Here is a 21,345-nt window from a genome sequence, read left to right as displayed (position 1 = left end):
GTTCTGGCCGGAAGTTGAGTCGGGTCGTGAGGGCTTCTGGGAGGTGTTGTGTAGTGGAACTTCCTTTGGGAGGCGGGCGCGGAGGGTTGGTTCGGCATTACCGGCACCTGGCCCGGGCCATCGTGCGTGTCACCTTCACCCAGCCTCCCAGAAACTGCGCGCTAGATGCGCACTCGGGCGTTTCCGGCAGGTGACGCTACCGCGTCCCCGGAGCGGGACTTGAAGGAGGGCCTCAAGCAATCTGGGCTGAACCAGCGCGCGCTGCTGACGGGGCGGAGCCTTTAAGCAGGCCCCGGGGATCTGGAGTAGTGGCAGTGCAGAGTGCTCGGGGTGGGAGTACGCTCCTGGAGCGTGGCTGGAGTTGTTAGAACAAGAAGCTGGTGGAGAGTTAGTGTGTGTGTGATTATGATGGTCTGTGAGGTTGTGATCCTGTGTGTATGTGATTGTGATGATGCGACAGTGATGGGGGTGTGGTTGTGTTGAGTGTGGTGGAGTAATTGTGATGGGATATTTTTGTCATGGTGATGTTTGTAATTGTCTGTGATTTATGATAACGTGTGTGGTGTTGTCTCTGATTGTCAGGTAGATGTGCAGTGTGTGTGAGTGTGGAGGTGTTTGCAATTGTGATATGTGTAGTGGTTCTTGTCTTACCACATTTGACTTTTGTGTAGCCTTTGGCATAATTGGTAACCGCTTGAAAAAATTTTCTGTATTTGGTTTCACGTGGTCTTTCCTCCCCACTGGCTACTCTTTCTTAGTCCCCTTTGCTGCCCTTTTTTCCCCTCAGCAGTTCTTGGCCCGCTTCTGTTGCTCTCCAGTTTCCCTTGGTGATCTTTTCCAGTTTTATTATTTATCTTCCTGTGTCTTCTTTTATTATATGTATTAGTTATTGTAATCATAATAATGCTGCCTAAGAAACCACTCTTAAACTCAGTGGCATGAAACAGCAAACATTTATTCTCCTGTTCACAGATTTGCAGGTTCTGTGTTCAGCTTATCTAGGCTGGGCTTGCCTGGGTGGCTGGACTGCAGAATCGATTGAAACCTGCTCCACGTGTGTTCTTTCTGCAGCTCAGGCTAAAAGGACAGTGGTTACCAGGACGTGTTCTTCTCCTGGTAGATCACCAGAGTGCAAGACTGATCATAAAAACACCCTTAAAAACCTCTGCTCCCAAGTATACTAATATTAGGTTAGCCAGAGCTATTCAGGTGCCTAAGTGTAACATTAATTATACGCAGTCAGAAGGCAAGGCAGAGTTAAATGGCAAAAAGTGTGAATATGTAATCCTCTTAGAAGGGGGTGAAACATTGGGACCAAGATTCCAATCTACGACAATAAGAAACATGCCTCTTTATCCTGGTGAATATCCTGGTGAATCCTGGTCCATATTCTCTTTTGTCTGATAATATTGCTTTTCGTGTTTTGTTATTGTATTTTCCAGGAATTTCATTTTACAACCCCTTCCCTTTATGTCTTTATACTTCAGGTCTGTCTCTTGTTAAGAGCATATTGCTGGGCTTTTCCTCTTTTTATCCTGTTTGACTGTTATTTTAATAGGTGAGTTTAATTCATTTACATTTATTGTGATTGCTGATAAAAATTTGTTTTATGTTCTATTATGCCTTATTTTTTATTGTGCAGGTTTACCTTATCCCCATTTCTTTCTCCAATGCTTTGGTTTCTTATCCTTGAATTTAAAAAAAAATAATTAATTAATTAATTAATTTTTGGCTGTGTTGGGTCTTTGTTCCTGCGCGTGGGCTTTCTCTAGTTGTGGTGAGCGGGGGCTACTCTTCGTTGTGTGGTGCGCGGGCTTCTCATTGCAGTGGCTTCTCTTGTCTCAGAGAACGGGCTCTAGGCCATGCGGGCTTCAGTAGTTTTGGCTTGTGGGCTGTAGAGCGCAGGCTCAGTAGTTGTGGTGCATGGGCCTAGTTTTTCCGTGACGTGTGGGATCTTCCTGGACCAGGGCTCGAACCCGTGTCCCCTGCATTGTCAGGCGGATTCTTAACCACTGTGCCACCAGTGAAGCCCTCTTATCCTTGAATTTTTAACATGCATGTTTAACAAAACCCTAACTTAAGATTTTAGAACACTTGCCAACTCCAAACTACCCACCCATTTCTATGTTATTCTTATCTGATATTTTGCTTTCTTCTAATTTTAATTACCCCAAATTAGTATTTATTCATTTGCTCAATATGTACAGCTGACCTTTGAACAACGTGGGGGTCCGATTCCCTCCTCACCCCTTGCAGTCAAAAATCTAAGTAGAACTTTACAGTTGGCCCTCTGTATCCTAGGTTCTGCAGCTGCAGATTCAACCAACCTCAAATCGTGTAGTAGTACTGTAGTATGTATTTACTGAAAAAGAAATCTGCCTGTAAGTGGACCCACACTGTTCAAACCCATGTTGTTCAAGGGTACACTCTGTGTGTGTGTATTTTTTTAATTGTGGTAAAATAGAGATAACATCACATGACATAAAATTTGCTATCATAATATCTGTACCCCTATGTTCATTGCAACAATATTCACAGTAGCCAAGATATGGAAACATCTATCCATTAACAGATGAGTGGGTAGAGAAAATGTGGCATGTATGTACATTGGAATATTATTCAGCCTTAAGAAAGAAGGAAATCCTGCCATTTGTGACAACATGGATGAACCTTTAGGACATTATGCTAAATGAAATAAGCCAGTTAGAGGACAAATACGTGATTCTTTTACATGGGGTATTGAAAATAATCAGACTCAAAGAAACAGAGAGTAGAATGGTGGTTGCCAGGGGCTGGGAGAGAGGGAAATGGGGAATTGTTTTCCAATGCGTACAAAGTTTCTGTTATGTAAGATGAATAAGTTCTAGAGCCCTGTACAACATAGTACCTATATTAACAAAGTGGTATTATGCACTTTAAAATACGTTGAGAGTAGATCTCGTGTTAGCTGTTCTTACTGGAAAAAAACCACAAAACACAAGGAAGTTTTTGGAGGTGATGTATATGTTTAGTACCTTGGTTATGGTACTGGTATTAACAGATGTATGCATATATCCAAACTGATCAGGATATATACATTAGATTTGTGCAGTTTTTTGTGTATCAGATATACCTCAATAAAGGCAAAAAAAATACACAAAAATTTTACCATCTTACCAACCATTTTTAAGTGTTCAGTTCAGTGGCATTACATCCATCATGGCTGTGCCACCATCACCATCTGTTTATCCATAGAACTCTTTTTATCTTGCAAAACAGAAACTGTACCCATTAAACAATAACTCCCCGTTCCTTCAGTCCCCCAGCTCCAGACAACCACCATTCTACTTTCTGTCCCTACAAATTTGACTTTACCTCATTATGTACTCCGTGTACCAGATCTTACAGTATTTGTCCTTTTGTGACTGGCTTATTTAACGTAGCATAATGTCCTCAAGGTTCATCCATGTTAAAGCATGTGTCAGAATTTTCTTCCTTGTTAAGGCTGAATAATATTTCATTGATTGTATATACCACATTTTGTTTATCCATTTATCTGTCAATGGACAATTGGATTGTTTGTTTCTTTTGACTATTGCAAATAATGCTGCTACAAATGTGTGTACAGATACCTGTTTGAGTCCTTGCTTTCAGTTCTTTTAGGTATATATCCACAAGTGGAATTTATGGATCATATAGTAATTCTATTCTTAATTTTTTGACTGCCATACTGTTTTCCCTAGTGGGTATACCAGTTTATCCACATATTTTTTGGGCACCTACTATCAGTGGCAAAAAGACAAAAATAAATCCCTGTTTTCATGTATTTTATATGAGGGGGTGGAAAGACAATAAGCATGATAAATTATATGGTTTGTTAGTGATAATTGCCATTCAAAAAAAAATAGAAACTGTGTGAGGGACAGTAGGAGTATATCCCAAGCATAACACTTCTCAAAATTTATTATAATTGAATGTTTTCTGTTTTATTATTTCTTTTCTATCATTCAGAGTAAGGATTAGTCTACTCTCTTGTGTATCATTTTTTTCACCATAGATGATAAATTAATGTCATGTGACAATGTCACTGTGACATGAGTATAATTCTCATTTCAAATGATGAGTATGGGAGTTCTGTGTTACAACTCTCGTTTATCTCAGTTGTCAAGATAGATAGGAAATGGAATAGCTGGACTTTTAATGCACCTCTCTTTCATACTAGATCTGGGGTTGATGAAAATCTGAATGTTTTTTGACTCAGCTTTATATCTGACACTGCATCAGGCCTACATCTTTATGCTCACAAAAGATATTTGAGGAGCAGATATTATGTGAACATCACTATTGTATTCACTTTGTTTCTAGACTCTTGATGTTTCTATTGGTTCAACCTGAGTTGCTGAGTCTTTGAGTTTTCTTCCAGACTCCTGCTGTCTCAGCATCTCTGGTCAGTGACTCCAGGGACTGTGAATTACAAGCAAGGAAGCTAATTGTTTGGGACTGTATTAATTATCTATTACTGTGTAATAAGGTACCTCAAAATTTAGTGGCTTAAACAACAATAAACATATATTAAACAACAATAAACATTTATTATCTCAGTTTTTGGGGAGTGGAGAGTGACTTAGCTGGGTATTCTGGCTCAGATATTTCATGAAGTTTCAGTCAATTGCTGGCAGGGCTGCAGTCATCAGAAGGCTAATGGGGACTGGAGGATTTGCTTCCAAGATGGCTGGCAAATTGGTGTTGGCTGCTGGCACAAGCCTCTTCCTAAGGCTTGTTGAGTGTCTTTGTGGCATGGTGGCTGGCTTCCTTCAAAGTGCGTGATTCAAAAATGTGCAAGACAGAAACCATATCTTTTATGATCTAACCTTGGAAGTCACACACTGTCATTTCTGCAAGATCCTATTGGTTATGCAGCTCAACTCTATTCAGTGTGGGAGGGGTGTATGAAAGACATGAATACCAGAAGACAACAATCATTGGGGGCCACCTTGGAGGCTGGTTCCCATAGGGATCCAGTGAGAAGACATCAGGTAAATTGGATTTATATCATAAGCCCACAGGTCCTGGCTCCACAAAGATAAGACAGATCTGTGATGTGAGGATAAAGAACAGTGAAGAGCAGGTATCTATCATGGAAGGAGACCTCCTGATCTGAGACCTTCCCTGGAAGCTGGGGAGTCCTGAGATAGAGTGGACCCTGAAATTGCTAGACGTGCACCCTATCTTAACCCCTCTGTTTAGAGTGGGAAAGGCCTGAATGACATCTCAACCTTCAGAGATCAGCAGTAGCTGTGTGACAACGGAGCATTTGACCCAGATGATGGAAGGAACAGGGGAGGTGGCTCAGAGATGGGCAGAATTTAGGAGAGAGTCTGTAAAAAGAGTTAGGAAGTTCAGTACTCCTACCAAGAAAGTTCACAAGTTATTGACTGTGTTGACCTTTGTTTTTTATTTTATTCACTTGACAACTGTTTTTTAAAATAAATTTTTAATATAATTCCTATTTTTCTTATATACATTTAGATTTTTTAAAAAGTGCTGTTAAATATATAATTGTAAACAAAAGTTTCCTGTTCCATTCCTTCCCATACCCTGTTCCCACTACCCATAGGCAATTACTTGGAACATTTTTTTCTGGATATTCTGGTATTCAGCTCTGCTTTCCTGAATAACATCCTCATACTGCTAATGTTTGATTTCAGTTTTAGATATTTCCTATTGACTTTTGACAGTAGAAATAAAGATTTATCTCTCTTTTCTATCTAACCCCTTCCTCATCACCCTCACCCCACCCCAACTCCCACCCACTCTTCTCCTTGCCCTTCTTTCTAATATGGTGTTTTGTTCGAGGTTGAAGGTTGACCAAATGTCAGGATCTGTATGCATTTTCTTTTGAGCTAGTCAGTTTTCCCAGCAAGAAGTCCTAGATTGTTTGAGGAGTATAAGCCAGGATTCCTGCTTTTGGGAGGCAAAGAAAGGAAAAAAAATTGAGGGGAACACTTCGTCTTTCAATCTGACAGCTTTTACTTAATTCCCTTATTTTCTCTACATTGCTTCAACCCCACCTTGTGTGTAGTTCCCTGTTTTTCAGCCCCACCCCAAACTCCTGCCTGTAAAATTACCTAATACCTCCATTCCTGAGCCTTTCAAGTGTTCTGCCATGGTTTCCCCACCCTCGCTTAAGCTTCATCTTTCTCTAAGTTAGAAACCAGTCATTTGCTCTCTATCTTTCAGAATTTTGTTGACATCTCTTTTCCGCTAAAATCTTCTGTATTCTTTGTCCTTGTGAGATTGTTTCTTTCGTTTTGGTTGTGTTTCAGAGAGAGCAGAAATAAATGCAAGTATTCAGTCTTCCATTTTTAATCTGAAGGCCCTGAATTTTTTAGGGTAAAAAATAAGTCAATTAAGTTATTTTAAAATGTCTTTAGAATTATAACTGCATTTCATTCCATCATACGAATGTTCCACAATGCCTGTAACCTGTCTCTGATTAAAGTTTTTTCCAAATTCTTTACAGTGCTTCATAAATAATTTAATCTTAAATCTTTGTGGTATTTATTATTATGTACTTAAAAAATCTCCTATTAGGAATAAAATAGCAGGAAACTAGGGAAATAGATTCATTGGGCACCCTAGACTTAGCCCTCCAGAAATTCCCATAGAACTCTATATGATTAAATTACAAGCCATCTTTGTACATTTCAGTGTCTCTGTAGCCTGATGGTGGTTAATATTTCTCAAAGCTCTGAGGATCATTATAGGTGATCTTACAACTGATGCTGAAGATTTCTCTAGTCCTTTATCTGGGGCTCTGAAGTAAACAGATTTTTATTTCTCTTTCCTCAGCTTGGTGTTCTCCAGATTCTGCCCTTTTCAAGGAAGAAGAGGATATGACCAGTTCTCTTGTACGTTGTGGGTTTTTTTTAATTTATTTATTTTTGGCTGTGTTGGATCTTCGTTGCTGTGTGCAGGCTTTTTCTAGTTGCAGCGAGCAGGGGCTACTCTTCGTTGCGGTGCACGGGCTTCTCATTGCAGTGGCTTCTCTTGTTGCGTAGCACAGCCTCTAGGCGTGCAGGATTCAGTAGTTGCAGCACACAGGCTCAGTAATTGTGGTGCACGGGCTTAGTTGCTCCACGGCATGTGGGATCCTCCCAGACCAGGGCTCCAACCCGTCTCCCCTGCATTGGCAGGCAGATTCTTAACCACTGTGCCACCATGGAAGTCACTTCTTGTATGTTTTAAGCATTTATTTGTTTCCTGCATTATTTTACAATGCAGATGCAGTGGGTTACTTTAACCTACCAGTAAGTTGGAAAAAACTAAATCAAAAATCAAGGTGAGGAAAAATACAGCCAGAAGGTCAGAACCTGGGGAAATTTGACATGTGGCTATGCAGAAACAGGTCCATACAGGATTATAAAACTTGAGTTCAAATTTGAGGGACTTCCCTGGCAGTCCAGTGGTTAAGACTTTGCCTTCCAATGCAGGGGGTGAGGGTTCAATCCCTGGTCAGGGAGCTGAGATCCCACATTTCTCACGGCCAAAATACCAAAACATAAAACAGAAGTAATATTGTAACAAATTTACTAAAGACTTTAAAAATGGTCCACATAAAAAAAAATCTTTAAAAAAATTTTTTTGAATACGATCTGGAGAAGCAAAAGCAAACTGAGACATAAAGTTCATCCCATAACTTGCACTACTTATGAGGAAAAAGCTTATAATTCAGGAAAGAAAAAAGCTTTTCATTGGCACTTAGGTCAAAAAGAAATCCAAAATAATTCCGTAATTCTTATGATTTTAAGCTCAGTTTATTAAAAGTCCTTCTTGGCCATAGATTAAAAACTAGAATTATTGGGAAGAGTAAATCGAGTACTTCTTTCAAACGATCCTCCATATATATTTCTTTCAGTTGAGACTTTTTAAGTTGAGCTAAAATATATACTAAAATTCTGTGGCAGAATTTTTTATAGTTCTGGTATCTATAACTCTCCACGTCTTTTTTTATGGTCTCAAAATATACAGTATTCTTCATCTTCTTACAAAATGACTCATCTTCCTCTGCTGTTGATTCTTTTCGTTTCCAACACTGGAATCCCTCACACTCCTGTATTTTAAATATTTTCCACTACCTCTTTTTCCTCAGCTCATACCTTTTCCATCCTGAAGCACACACACATTTCTATTGACCACATGATTGTGTGGCTTATCCAGTTATTTCTCTTTTGGCAGAGTGGTTTTCTGGGCCTAGACAGACTTGGGTTCAAATCTTGGCTCAGTGAGAGTAAGTGCATGATTATGGGCAAGTTTCTTAATCTCTTTGTCCTTAGTTACATCATCTGTAAATGGGGATAATAATAATACTTACCCCATAGGAATATTGGGAGGGTTAAATGCACATAGTAAGTGCTCCATAAATGATAAATATTGTTAATAATTATTAGCTATATAAATCTTTCTACCTGAAAAGGTCTTTGAATGTGTTCGCTGTATTCATTGACCTACTTTTTTAGTTTAACATATGAAACTGATAAGATAAAAGAGTAGATGCCTCATTTGTGTTCACAAAATTAATCCTTCTCTTCAATGAAACTACCATAAACACTGTAATAAGGCAAAACTGGGAACAGTTTTTGTAATACATATGCAGAAATATACTAACAATTCTTAAAAACCAACAATTAAGAAAATAGAAAATTGGGTGGAGAACATGAGCAAGCAGTTGGAAAAAATGGAAGTGGCAATAAATATTTTAAAATAAAAATGTCACAAAGAAACAGATATTCAGATTTGTAGATACATTTTTTAGGTGTATTTTGAATTAGTGGGTAATGACCATCTTTTATGAGAGGATTCCAAATAATTAGTTCACATGTGAATTTTCCTTATAAAGTAAAAAGCTGGAGATAAGGAGTTGTGATCTACAAATAGGACACTCTGTTAGCTTTCAAAAACTTCATTCAGTTCCTTTCAGACACCAGAGCCAGACATCTTGGTCTGGACTATCAAACAGAAATGGACTGCCTATGTTTCTGGGCATTCATTCTAGAATATGGATGTAAATATATTACATGGCAGCTTTTATTTATATTTGAATAGACTACATAGCAGCTAGAAAAATCTTCTACAGCAATAAGTATAATAGCTTTATTGAGTACCTATTATGTGCCAGGTATATTGTGCTATAAGCTTAACGTAGCTTATTTCATGTAATCGTTATCAGAAGTTTGTAAAGTAGATATTATTTTCATTTTTATAGAGAAAGGAAGTGAAGCACAGAGATTAAGAAACTTACATAAATTCATGCATCAAGTGTGCAGTAAAGCCAGGATTCAAACCCATACAACCTGACTCTAGGACCACACTCTTATGATACTGTACAAATGGAAATCCACTCATGAGTGAAGAAATGCAAATTTTGCCAATTGACTGTTCATATTATTTGTCCATTTTATGCCGTTAGTCCTTTTTCTACTTGAAATTAAGGGATTTTAAGAATGCCTGCTTCAGCATTAGGATTTATGCAGATATCTTCTTCTAATTTGTCACTTATATGTTATCATGTATCTTTTGTTGTATATAAACTTTAAATTTGGGTAGTTTCATCTAGCATATGATAAGTTTGTGCATACAGTAATAATTCAGTCAAAATTAATATGCAACATTAATTTTTATTGTTGTTGTTAAACTTGGGAAACATTTATTTTTACTTTCCCGTATCAGCAATCATGGATATAAGTGGTTAAATCTTGTATCTCCTCAGGAAGACATAGCACTGTTGAGTGACTATTACATCCCGTGGAGAACTTCAGTCTTTGGTCACAGCATTAAGAGCTCCTGGTTTTGGTCCCATAAGCCCTCTTTGAAATGACATATGCAACATTAATGTTTAATAGTCTTCTTTCATGAGTTTCTAATGTTGGTATTTTATAAGATATCTTTCCAATTATTATGTTATAGTTCCTTTTCAAAGATTTGCTTTTCATATTTAGTTTTTGATCCAACTGGAATTCAATTTTGTAATTGGTCCAAGGTAGGAATTTGCTAATTATATCAGTAAAATTATTTTTGCATGTAGGCGACCAGTGTTCCAATACCATTTGTTAAATAGATCTTTACTTTGTGATGCCACCTTTATAATATACATGCTTAATTGTTTCTAGGCTCTTTGTTCTGTTTCTTTAATCTGTTTGTCTACATCTATACCAGTACTATGCTCTGTGTGTGTGTGTGTGTGTGTGCGTGTGTGTGTATATGTGTTTACGTTGTCTTAACTACTTTAACTTTATAATAACCCTGTTTGCTTGGCAGGCATTTCCCCACTTCCCACTACACAAGTGTTCTAGTTTTAAAAAATTTCCTCAGCTACTTTGGGACCTCTATGCTTTCATTTGAATTTTAGAATCAGTTTATCTAGCTCTAAGGAAAAAACGCTGTTGGGATTTTAATTGGAATTGCAAAGAATTGTAGAGTACAGACCTTCCTGACTTACGTCCTGATAAAACCATCATAATTTGAAAATATCATAAATTGAAAATACATTTAATACACCTAACCTACCAAACATCATAGCTTAGTTTAGCCTACCTTAAATATGCTCAGAACACTTACATTAGCCTTCAGTCATCTAGCACAAAGCCTATTTGATAATAAAGTGTTGAATATCTCATGTGATTTATTGACTACTGTACTGAAAGTGAAAAACAGAACAGTTGAATGAATATAGAATGGTTGTAAGGGTGTATTGGTTGTTTACGCATGACATCACATGGCTGACTGGGAGCTATGGCTTGCTGCCACTGCCTGGCATCACCAGAGAGTATCATACCACATAAAGCTAGCCTGAGAAAAGATCAAAATTTAAAATTCAAGGTATCTATGTTTTCTGTGTGTATCACTTTTGCACCATTGTAAAGTCGAAAATTCATAAGTCAAACTGCCTTAGGTTGGGGACTGTCTGTAATTGGAGAAGAATTGAGTGAAACATTTTTTTTCTGTCTATCAGAAAGATGTTTCAATTTGAGGAAATCCATTAATATAATTTATCATATTCAAAAAAATATATAATCAGGGCTTCCCTGGTGGCACAGTGGTTGAGAGTCCACCTGCCGATGCAGGGGACACAGGTTCGTGCCCCGGTCCGGGAAGATCCCACATGTCGTGGAGCAGCTGGGCCCGTGAGCCATGGCTGCTGAGCCTGCGCATCCGGAGCCTGTGCTCCACGACGGGAGAGGCCACAACAGTGAGAGGCCCGCATACCGCAAAAAAAAAAAAAAATATATATATATATGTGTATATATATATATATATATATATATATATATATATATATAAAATCAGCTCCACAAAGCTACTAATTTTTTTAAAATCAGAATTTGAGATTTTTAAAAGAGGATCTATTTATAAAATAGAAGTAAAAGGACACTTCCTTAACATGATATTTAAAAAGTTATTCTACAAAAAAAAAAAAAAAATTATTCTACACACATACTAAGCTAAAGGCCAGAACCATGTTTCCTGCAGGAAATGATACATATTCCTACTAAAGTCAGGAACATGACCAGATTACTCATGGTACCACATTTATTTACTATAATTCTATATGCATATAGAAAAGAAAAAAAAGATAAACATTGGGAAGGTGCATACAAAATTATATCTAGGATACAATTATGTATGTGGGCAGTTGAAGAGGAAACAAGAGAATTCAATACAGTGTGGACACAAAATTAATATACAGAAATCAACAACATTTCTATATACAAACCACCAACCAGTTCAAAAGTAAAATGGAAGGTGGGAATCCCTGGTGGTCCAGTGGTTAGGACTCGGTGCTTTCACTGCCATGGCCCAGGTTCAATCCCTGGTCGGGGAACTAAGATACTGCAAACCTCACGATGCAGCCAAAAAAAATTAAAATTAAAAAGTAAATAAAATGGAAGGAAAATGTTAAGAGTAGAAAAAAATCCTAAAGGAAAAAGATTGTATCTGATGTATATGGGAGAAAGAAACCTTTAAAGCATTACTGAGACCTAAAAGAGGATTTGAATAGATTTTTAATACATACTTTTTTTGGAAAAGATCATCATTATTAAATCAATATAAATTCTCTTTAATCTTGAGATTTATTGGAATCTCACATATTCTAAATATTATTTTTAAGGAAAGTCTATTCAAGCTGACTGTAGAAGACATTTGAAAAATAAGTGTGTAAAATATCCAAGAAAAAATATGAAAAATGTGTGTTATGCTCTAAGTTTTAAAAAGAATATTCGTTTAATGTTTGTGTAACTTTAAGGAAAAAAAAACTTTTACAAAAAGTTGCCAGTCAGCATATATACCATAGAACTGACGTGTAATTATCTTTATGCCTTCACTGTAAACTTTGTTATTTTTTAAAAAAAGATTTATCATATTAAGTATTTTAAAAATAAAGCAGAGGAAACTTCTGTGATACCAGCAGGACCTCTGGAAATGTTAAGGCTTCCTTCCAGGGCCCAGGAGATACTCATCTTTTTCTTGGTTCTGTCTGACAGGAGGAGGAATAAAATTTAATGACAAGAAATGTGAATTTGTGTTTTTTAACAATCCTCTTTGTTCCTTGCTCCTAATATGGAATTCTTGACAAATGTATGTAAAGAGAGTCAACATCTTAGGAAAATACACTATTTGTTCTAAAGCACTGATTCATCATTTTATATAGTTAGAAATTAATCGATATTTACTTTTGTTACTTGTTTTATAATTTTTGTCAGGAGTACAGTTTTTTTTTGTATGAAATTTATGCTAATTTACTAGTTAGTGGGAAAGATGTTTTAATGCTAATTTACTAGCACTAGTAGAAAATATATTTTCTTTGTTGTTGTTCCCTATTTTTTTTAGTGGTTCATATTCCATAGGGGTTATCTATTCCTAAAACATTTATTGAATGATTATTGGGTGCCAACCTCAGTTCTGAGTGCTTCACAGTTTTTGGCCTCATTTAGTCCTCATAACAGCCCTTGGAGGAAAATGCTACTTTACAGATGAAGCTCAAATTTGGCCATTTGTCGAGTTTAGTTTAAAAAAACACTTTTTTGTTTTTGGCTGCGCCGCGAGGCTTATGGGATCTTAGTTCCCAACCAGGGATTGAACCTGAGCCATGGCAGTGAAAGTGCCGAGTCCTAACCACTGGACTGGCAGGGAATTCCCACACGATTAAATTTTGAAGCCAGGATTTGAACTCATGATGTCAGACTCTACAGCCTGTTAACCAGTAAAAATATCTAAATCCACCTCCATTTTGAGAGCCTAATTCTTTGAAAAATTTTCAATCAGGTATCTCTTCAGCTTTTCTGCTTCTTTTATGAGACCTTTATTCTCATGCAGGTTGACTATGTGGGCTTTGGGCTCTGCTTTGGGCTGCAGATCACCTGGCCCTGACTCAGGCTGTGGCATGGGCTCACATCTCCTCCACGTGTGTTCATTCAGGTGAAAGAGCAGCAGCTTTCTGGGGCAGGCTCTTCACTTGCCAGATCACTGGAGTACATGAACCAAGTCAAGGGTGTGTTTAAAAACAAAATTCAACTGATTACATTTTGAAGATCTTATTGGCTTTATTCAATGATTCATGAGTCAGGGAACATCCAATCTAGGAGATACATAGGAACTCTGAGGAGCTGTACCAAGTCAAAGATTTTTATAGGCAGAAGGGAGTGGGAATAAGGAAGTTATAGTAGCAGAAAGTGGATTGGTTCTGGCCAGGTTACTTTCCTTTAGGGGATGATAGGGTCTATCAGACAGATTACCTCACTAATGCTGATCAGGTGATTCCTGCTTGACTAGTTTAAGATTTTATTTCTAGGAGAGGCTGAAACTGTAGGTAAGTCTCAGTTTGGTGACATGAGGCTTAGCATAAGTGGCTCCATTTTGGGCCTGTTGTCTTGTTTTTAACAGGTGTAAGTGCATTTCAGGCCTCTACTCACATCATGTTCACTGACATTCCTTTAGCTCTAACAAATGGCTCACTCAAGGCCCACACTGGGGGATGGGACATTAGCTAGAGACACAAATGAATATTTGTGGAATAATAATCAAGTTAATCAGTAATATTTTCTGATGGAACTATTTTTATTGGAATTTTTTTTAAAACTTGAAATACATTGGAACAGTCTCACAACCTAAGAAAACTTTGTTGACATATAAGTCACATACCATAAAATTGACACATTTAAAGTATATAATGCAATGATTTTTAGTATATTTATGAGTTGCCATTACCACAATCAATGTTAGAACATTTCATCACCCTAAAAAGGAACTCTGTACCCATGAGCTATCACTTCCCATTTCCCCCCAAGTCTCCTTTGTACTTTCTGTTTCTATGGATTTGCCTATTCTGGACATTCATATAAATGGAATCATATAATATATGGTCCTTTTTGACTGTCTTCTTTCACTCAGCATAACGTTTTCAAGGCTCATCCATTTTGTAGCTTGTATCAGTACTTTGTTTCTTTTTATTTCCAAACAGTATTCTCTTGTATGAATATGACATATTTTTTAATAAATGTATTTATTTATTTCTATTTTATTTTTTTGGCTGTGTTGGGTCTTCGTTGTGGCAAGTGGGGGCTACTCTTCGTTGCGGTGTGTGGGCTTCCCATTGCAGTGGTTTCTGTTGTTGTGGAGCATGGGCTCTAGGCACGTGGGCTTCCGTAACTGTGGCGCAGGGGCTCAGTAGTTGTCGCCCACGGGCTCTAGAGCTCAGGCTCAGTAGTTGCGGCGCATGGCTTAGTTGCTCCACAGCATGTGGGATCTTCCTGGACCAGGGCTCAAACCCATGTCCCCTGCATTGGCAGGCAGATTCTTAACCACTGCACCACTAGGAAAGTCCTGAATATGACATTTTATTTATCTTTTTATCAGTTAATGGACATTTGAATTATTTCCACTTTTTGGCTATTATGAATAATGTAGCTAAGAATATTTGTGTACAAGTTTTTATGTGGACATATATTTTTAGTTCTCATTATATGTAGTGGAATTGCTAGCTTATACGGTAACTGTACATTTAACCTTTTAAGGAACTGCCCCACTGTTTTACACAACAGTTGTAAAATCTTACGTTTCCACCAGCAGTGGATGAGAATTCTAGTCTCTCCACATCCTCATCACACTTATTATTATCTGTCCTTTTGATTATAGCCATCTAGTGGTTGTGAAGTGATATTTCATTGTGACTTTAATTTACGTGTACCTGGTAATTAGTGATGTTGAGCATCTTTTCATGTGCTTTTCATGTGCTTATCTTCTTTGAAGAAATGTTTATTTAGATCCTTTGCCCTTTTTTTTTTTTTTTTTTTTTTTTTGCGGTACGCGGGCCTCTCACTGTTGTGGCCTCTCCCGTTGCGGAGCACAGGCTCCGGACGCGCAGGCTCAGCGGCTATGGCTCACGGGCCTCAGCCACTCCGCGGCATGTGGGATCTTCCCGGACCAGGGCACGAACCCATGTCCCCTGCATCGGCAGGCGGACTCTCAACCACTGCGCCACCAGGGAAGCCCTTTGCCCATTTTTTAATTGGTTTGTCTTTTTATTATTGAATTGTAAGAGATCTTCATATATATTCTAGATATGTTTCTTATCTGGTATATGATCTGTAAATATTTTCTCCCAGCCTATGGGTTGTCTTTTCACTTTCTTGATGATGTCCTTGAAAGCACAAGATTTTTACATTTTTCTGATGTCCATTTTTATTTAATTTTCTTTTTTTTGCTTGTGCTTTTGGTGTCATATATAAAAAAAACCATTGCCTATCCACAGTTACAATTTACCCTTTTTTTCATTATTTTTTCCTTTTCACATAGTCATAATATCTCAATTTTATTTCAACTCCTAGTTGTTTTTTTCCCATTTGTGTTATTAGGTTTTCTTTTATTCTGGTTCCTTGGCAATATATATAGCCTTTAGATTAGATCTTCATTCTCCATCCCTCATGCTTGTATCATCTCTCAACATTTTCATCTCTGGTGTGTGGGGCTGGGTCCTGGGCCCCCTGGTGGACAGGGTCATGTCACGGGTGGCTGTAGGCTCAGAGAATCTTAAGGCAGCCTGCTTGCTGATGGATGGGTCTGTGTCCCTGCCTGGCTAATTGGTGGGCCTGAGGAATCAGAGTACTTTTGCCTACAAACTGGTGGAGGGGGTGGAGCTGAGTCCCAAGGCTAATAAGCTAGAGAGAAGATTCCAAAATGGCACTTGCCAGCACCAACGTCCATGTGGTTGAACGAACTCTCCAAAGTGGCTGCTGCCAGTTTCTGTGTCCCCAGGGTGAGCTCAAGTTGCCTCCTGCCTCTCCAGAAGACTCTCCAAGGTCAGCAGTGGGGTCTGAACCAGGCTCCTTTCAAATTCCTGCTGCTCTCCTGAGTCCCAGAGCATGTGAGATTTTGTGTACGCCCTCTAAGAGTGGAGTCTCTATTTCCTACAATCCTCTGGGTCTCCTGAAAGTAAGCCCCACTGGCCTTCAAAGCCAAATGCTCTGGGGGCTTGTCTTCCCCTGTGCAGGATCCTCAGGCTCTAGAGCCCGATGTGGGGCTCAGACCCCTCGCTCCCTGTGGAAAACCTCTGCAATTGTAATTATTCTCCCATTTGTGTGTTTCCCATCCAGGAGTATGGGTCTTGACTATACATTGACTCTACAACTCCTACCCATCTTGTTGTGGTTCGTTCTCTTTATAGGTTCCAGTCTTTCTCATCAACAGTTGCTCCGTAAATAGTTGTAATTTTGGTGTGCCCATGAGAGGATGTGAGCTCAGGGTCTTTCTACTCCATCATCTTGAGCAGTATTTTATTTTTTCTGATGTTATTGTAAATGGGATTGTTTTCCTTGATTTCATTTTTGGATGTTCACTGCAAATGTCTAGTTATACAATTGGTTTTTTACTATTGATCTTATATTCTGCAACCTTGCTGAAGTTGTTTATTAGTTCTAATAAAATGTTAGTGGATTTCTTATGTTTTCTGAAAATCATGTCATCTGAAAATAGAGATAGTTGTATTTTCTCCTTCCCAATCTGGATACCTTTTGTTTTCTTGCCTAATTGCTCTGTTTAGAAACTTCACTGCAATGTTAATAGAAATCGTAAGAATATATATCCTTGTCTTGTTCCTGACCACAAGGGGAAAGCATCTAGTCTTTCACTTTTAGTATGATGTTAGCTGTGGGGTGTTTGTAGATGTCTTATAACACGTTGAGGAAGTTCCTCTTTTTTGCTAGTATGTTGAGTGTTTTTCCCATGAAAAGGTATTGAGTTTTGTCAAGTGCTTTTTCTGCATCTGTTGAGATGATCATATGGATTTGTTCTTTATTCTATCGGCATCGAGTATTACATTAGTTTATTTTCAGATGTTAAATCAGTATTGCATTCCTGGTATAAATCCCACTTGGTGATGGCACATAATCCTTTATATATTTGTTTGTTTGTTTGTTTTGCGGTATGCGGGCCTCTCACCGTTGTGGCCTCTCCCGTTGCGGAGCACAGGCTCCGGACGCACAGGTTCAGTGGCCATGGCTCACGGGCCCAGCCGCTCCGCGGCATGTGGGATCTTCCTGGACCAGGGCACGAACCCGTGTCCCCTGCATTGGCAGGCGGACTCTCAACCACTGCGCTACCAGGGAAGCCCTGTTTGTTTTTAAAGAGCAATTTCAGGTTCATGGCAAAGTTGAGAGGAAGGTACAGGGATTCCCCGTATACCCTTTGCCCCCACACATGCATAGCCTCCCCCATTATCAGCATCCCCCATCAGGGTGGTACATTGTTATAATTGATGGACCTATACTGACACATCATAATCACCCAAAGTCTAATAGTTTATGTTGAGGCTCACTCTTGGTGTTGTATAATCTATGGATTTGGACAAATGTATATACATGTGTCTGTCATTATAGTATCATACAGAGTGTTTTCACTGACCTAAAAATCCTCTCTGCTCTGTCTAGTCATTGCTCTCCTCTCCTCCAGCCCCTGGTATCCACTAATCTTTTTACTGTCTCTATAGTTTTGCCTTTTCCAGAATGTCATATAGTGGAATCATACTGTATATAGCCTTTTCAAGTCAGCTTCTTTTTTTTTGTTTTCAAGTCAGCTTCTTTCACTTAGTTATATGCATTTAAGGTTCCTCCATGTGTTTTCCTGGCTTGATAGCACATTCCTTTTTAGCATTGAGTAATATTCCTTTATCTGGATGTACCACAATTTATTTATCCATTCACCTACTAAGGGACATCTTGATTGCTTCCAGGTGTTGGCAATTATGAATTAAAGCTGTTATAAACATCTGTGTTCCCTTTTTATATATTGTTAGATTAAATTTGTTAGTATTTTGTTGAGGACTTTTACCTCTGTATTAATAAGAGATAGTGGTCGGTAGTTTTCTTTTTTTTTGTCTTTGGTATATCAGGGTAATACTGGCCTCATAGAAGGAGCATTCACTCCTCTTCTATTTTGGGAGATATTGTGAAGTATTGGTATTAACTGTTCTTTGGTGTTTGGTAGAATTTACCAGTGAAGCCATCTAGCCCTGAGCTTTTTTTTGTGGGTAGTTTTTTGATTACTAATTGAATCTCTTTACTTGATACAGTTTTATTCAGATTTTCTTTTTTTCTGTCCTTGAGCAGTTTCATTACTTTGTGTCTTTCTAGGAATTTGTCCATTTCATCTAAATCATCTAATTTGTTACCATACTGTTCTTCATAATATTTCACTATAATCCTTTTTAATCCTGTAAGGTTAGTAGTAATGTCTCCTCTTCCATTTCTGAGTTTAATGTTTTGAGCATTCTCTCTTTTTCTTGGTCAGTCAACTTAAAGTTTGTCAATTTTGTTGATCTTTTCAGGGAACCAATTTTTGGCCTTATCGATTCTTTCTATTATTTTTCTGTTCTCTATTTTATTGATTTCCTTTTTTAAATATTCATTTATTTATTTGGCTGTGTCAGTTCTTGGTTGCAGCACATGGGCTCTTTGTTGTGGCACACAGGCTCCAGAGCACGTGGACCCTGTTGTTGTGGCACATGGGCTGTAGCTGCAGCATGCGGGCTCACTAGTTGTGGTGTGCGGGCTCAGTAGTTGCGACGCACAGGCTCATTTGCCCCGCAGCATGTGGGATCTTAGCTCCCTGACCAGGGATCAAACCCATGTCCCCTGCATTGGAAGGTGGATTCTTAACCACAGGACCACCAGGGAAGTCTCCAGTTTTTGTATTAAAGTCTATTTTGTCTAATATTAGTATATTCACTCCAGTTTTTTATGGTTATTTTTTGCATGATATATTTTTTCCCGTCAATTTATTTCAGTTGACTTTTATGTTTGAACCTAAAGTATGTCTCCTATAGACGGCATATAGTTTGATCTTGTTTTTCTATCCAGTCTGACAGTCTCTGCCTTTTTGATTGTTCAATCCATTTACCACTAATGTTGACACTAATTTATGTCTGCCATTTTCCTTTCTCTTCTCCATGTCTCATGTCTTTTTTTTTACATTAAAAAAGGCACTCCTCATGTATTTAATTTAATTTAATTTATTTGTTAACATCTTTATTGGAGTATAATTGCTTTACAATGTTGTGTTAGTTTCTGCTGTATAACAAAGTGAATCAGCTATATGTATACATATATCCCCATATCCCCTCCCTCTTGCACCTCCCTCCCTCCCACCCTCCCTATCCCACCCCTCTAGGTGGTCACAAAGCACTGAGCTGATCTCCCTGTGCTATGCAGCTGCTTCCCACTAGCTGTCTGTTTTACATTTGGTAGTGTATATATGCCCATGCTACTCTCTCACTTCATCCCAGCTTACCCTTCCCCCTCCCTGTGTCCTCAAGTCCATTCTCTACGTCTGAATCTTTATTCCTGTCCTGCCCCTAGGTTCATCAGAACCTTTTTTTTTTTGATTCCATATATGTGTTAGCATACAGCATTTGTTTTTCTCTTTCTGACTTACTTCACTCTGTATGACAGACTCTAGGTCCATCCACCTCACTACAAATAACTCAGTTTCGTTTCTTTTTATGGCTGAGTAATATTCCATTGTATATATATGCCACATCTTCTTTATCCGTTCATCTGTTGATGGACATTTAGGTTGCTTCCATGTCCTGGCTGTTGTAAATAGTAAAATTTTTTGTTCTAATTCTTTGAAGAATGCCATTGGTATTTTGATAGGGCTTGTATTGAATCTGTAGATTGTTTTGGGTAGTATAGTCTTTTCACAATATTGATTCTTCCAATCCAAGAACATGGTATATTTCTCCATCTATTTATGTCATCTTTGATTTCTTTCATCAGTGTCTTATAGTTTTCTGAATACAAATCTTTCACCTCCTTAGGCAGGTTTATTCCTAGGTGTTTTATTCTTTTGTTGCAATCGTGAATGGGATTGTTTCCTTAATTTCTCTTTCTGATTTTTCATTGTTGGTGTATAGAAATGCCAGCGATTTCTGTGCCTTAATTTTGCATCCTGCATCCTTACCAAATTCATTGATTAGTTCTAGTAGTTTTCTGGTGGCATCTTTAGGATTTTCTATGTATAGTATCATGTCATTGGCAAACAGTGACAGTCTTACTTCTTCTTTTCCAATTTGTATTTCTTTCATTTCTTTTTCTTCTCTGATTGCTGTGGATAGGACTTCCAAAACTATGTTGAATAAGAGTGGTGAGAATGGACATCCTTGTCTTCTTCCTGATCTTAGTGGAAATGCTTTCAGTTTTTCACCATTGGGTATGATGCTTGCTGTGGGTTTGTCATATATGGCCTTTATTATGTTGAGGTAGGTTCCCTCTATGCCCACTCTCTGGAGAGTTTTTATCATAAATGGATGTTGAATTTTGTCAAAAGCTTTTTCTGCATCTATTGAGATGATCATATGGTTTTATTCCTTAATTTGTTAATGTGGTATATCACATTGATTGATTTACGTATATTGAAGAATCCTTGCATCCCTGGGATAAATCCCACTTGATCATGGTATATGGTCCTTTTAATGTGCTGTTGGATTCTGTTTGCTAGTATTTTGTTGAGGATTTTTGCATCTATGTTCATCAGTGATATTGGTCTATAATTTTCTTTTTTTATGATATCTTTTTCTGGTTTTGGTATCAGGGTGATGATGGCTTTGTAGAATGAATTTGGGAGTGTTCCTCCCTCTGCAATTTTTGGAAGAGTTTGAGAAGGATGGGTGTTAGCTCTTCTCTAAATGTTTGATAGAACTCGCCTGTGAAGCCATCTGGTCCTGGACTTTTGTTTGTTGGAAGATTTTTAATTACGGTTTCAATTTCATTACTTGTGATAGGTCTGTTTATGTTTTCTAATTCTTCCTGGCTCAGT

The 21,345-nt window shown here is 38.1% G+C and overlaps 1 protein-coding gene and 1 non-coding gene across 2 annotated transcripts in view; one reads left to right on the top strand and one right to left on the bottom strand.

Moving 5' to 3' along the window:
• Nucleotides 1–59: 59 nt before the first annotated feature.
• Nucleotides 60–21,345, top strand: part of LOC125960265 (zinc finger protein 568-like) — a 45,331-nt gene continuing 24,045 nt past the window's right edge. The window contains 2 exon segments of the mRNA XM_049702971.1: nt 60–1,558; nt 6,832–6,890. Of these exon segments, the coding sequence (XP_049558928.1) occupies nt 6,876–6,890 (15 nt within the window). The 5' untranslated portion in view covers nt 60–1,558; nt 6,832–6,875.
• On the bottom strand, nt 9,733–9,859 carry LOC117198262 (small nucleolar RNA SNORA25). Its single transcript, XR_004479351.1, has one exon. It is a non-coding gene; the product is annotated as a small nucleolar RNA SNORA25 (small nucleolar RNA).

Source organism: Orcinus orca, chromosome 20 (genome assembly GCF_937001465.1).
Source record: "Orcinus orca chromosome 20, mOrcOrc1.1, whole genome shotgun sequence".
Lineage (NCBI taxonomy): Eukaryota > Metazoa > Chordata > Mammalia > Artiodactyla > Delphinidae > Orcinus > Orcinus orca.
Note: the sequence above shows the minus strand (reverse complement) of the source record. Positions and strands in the feature narration are given on the sequence as shown.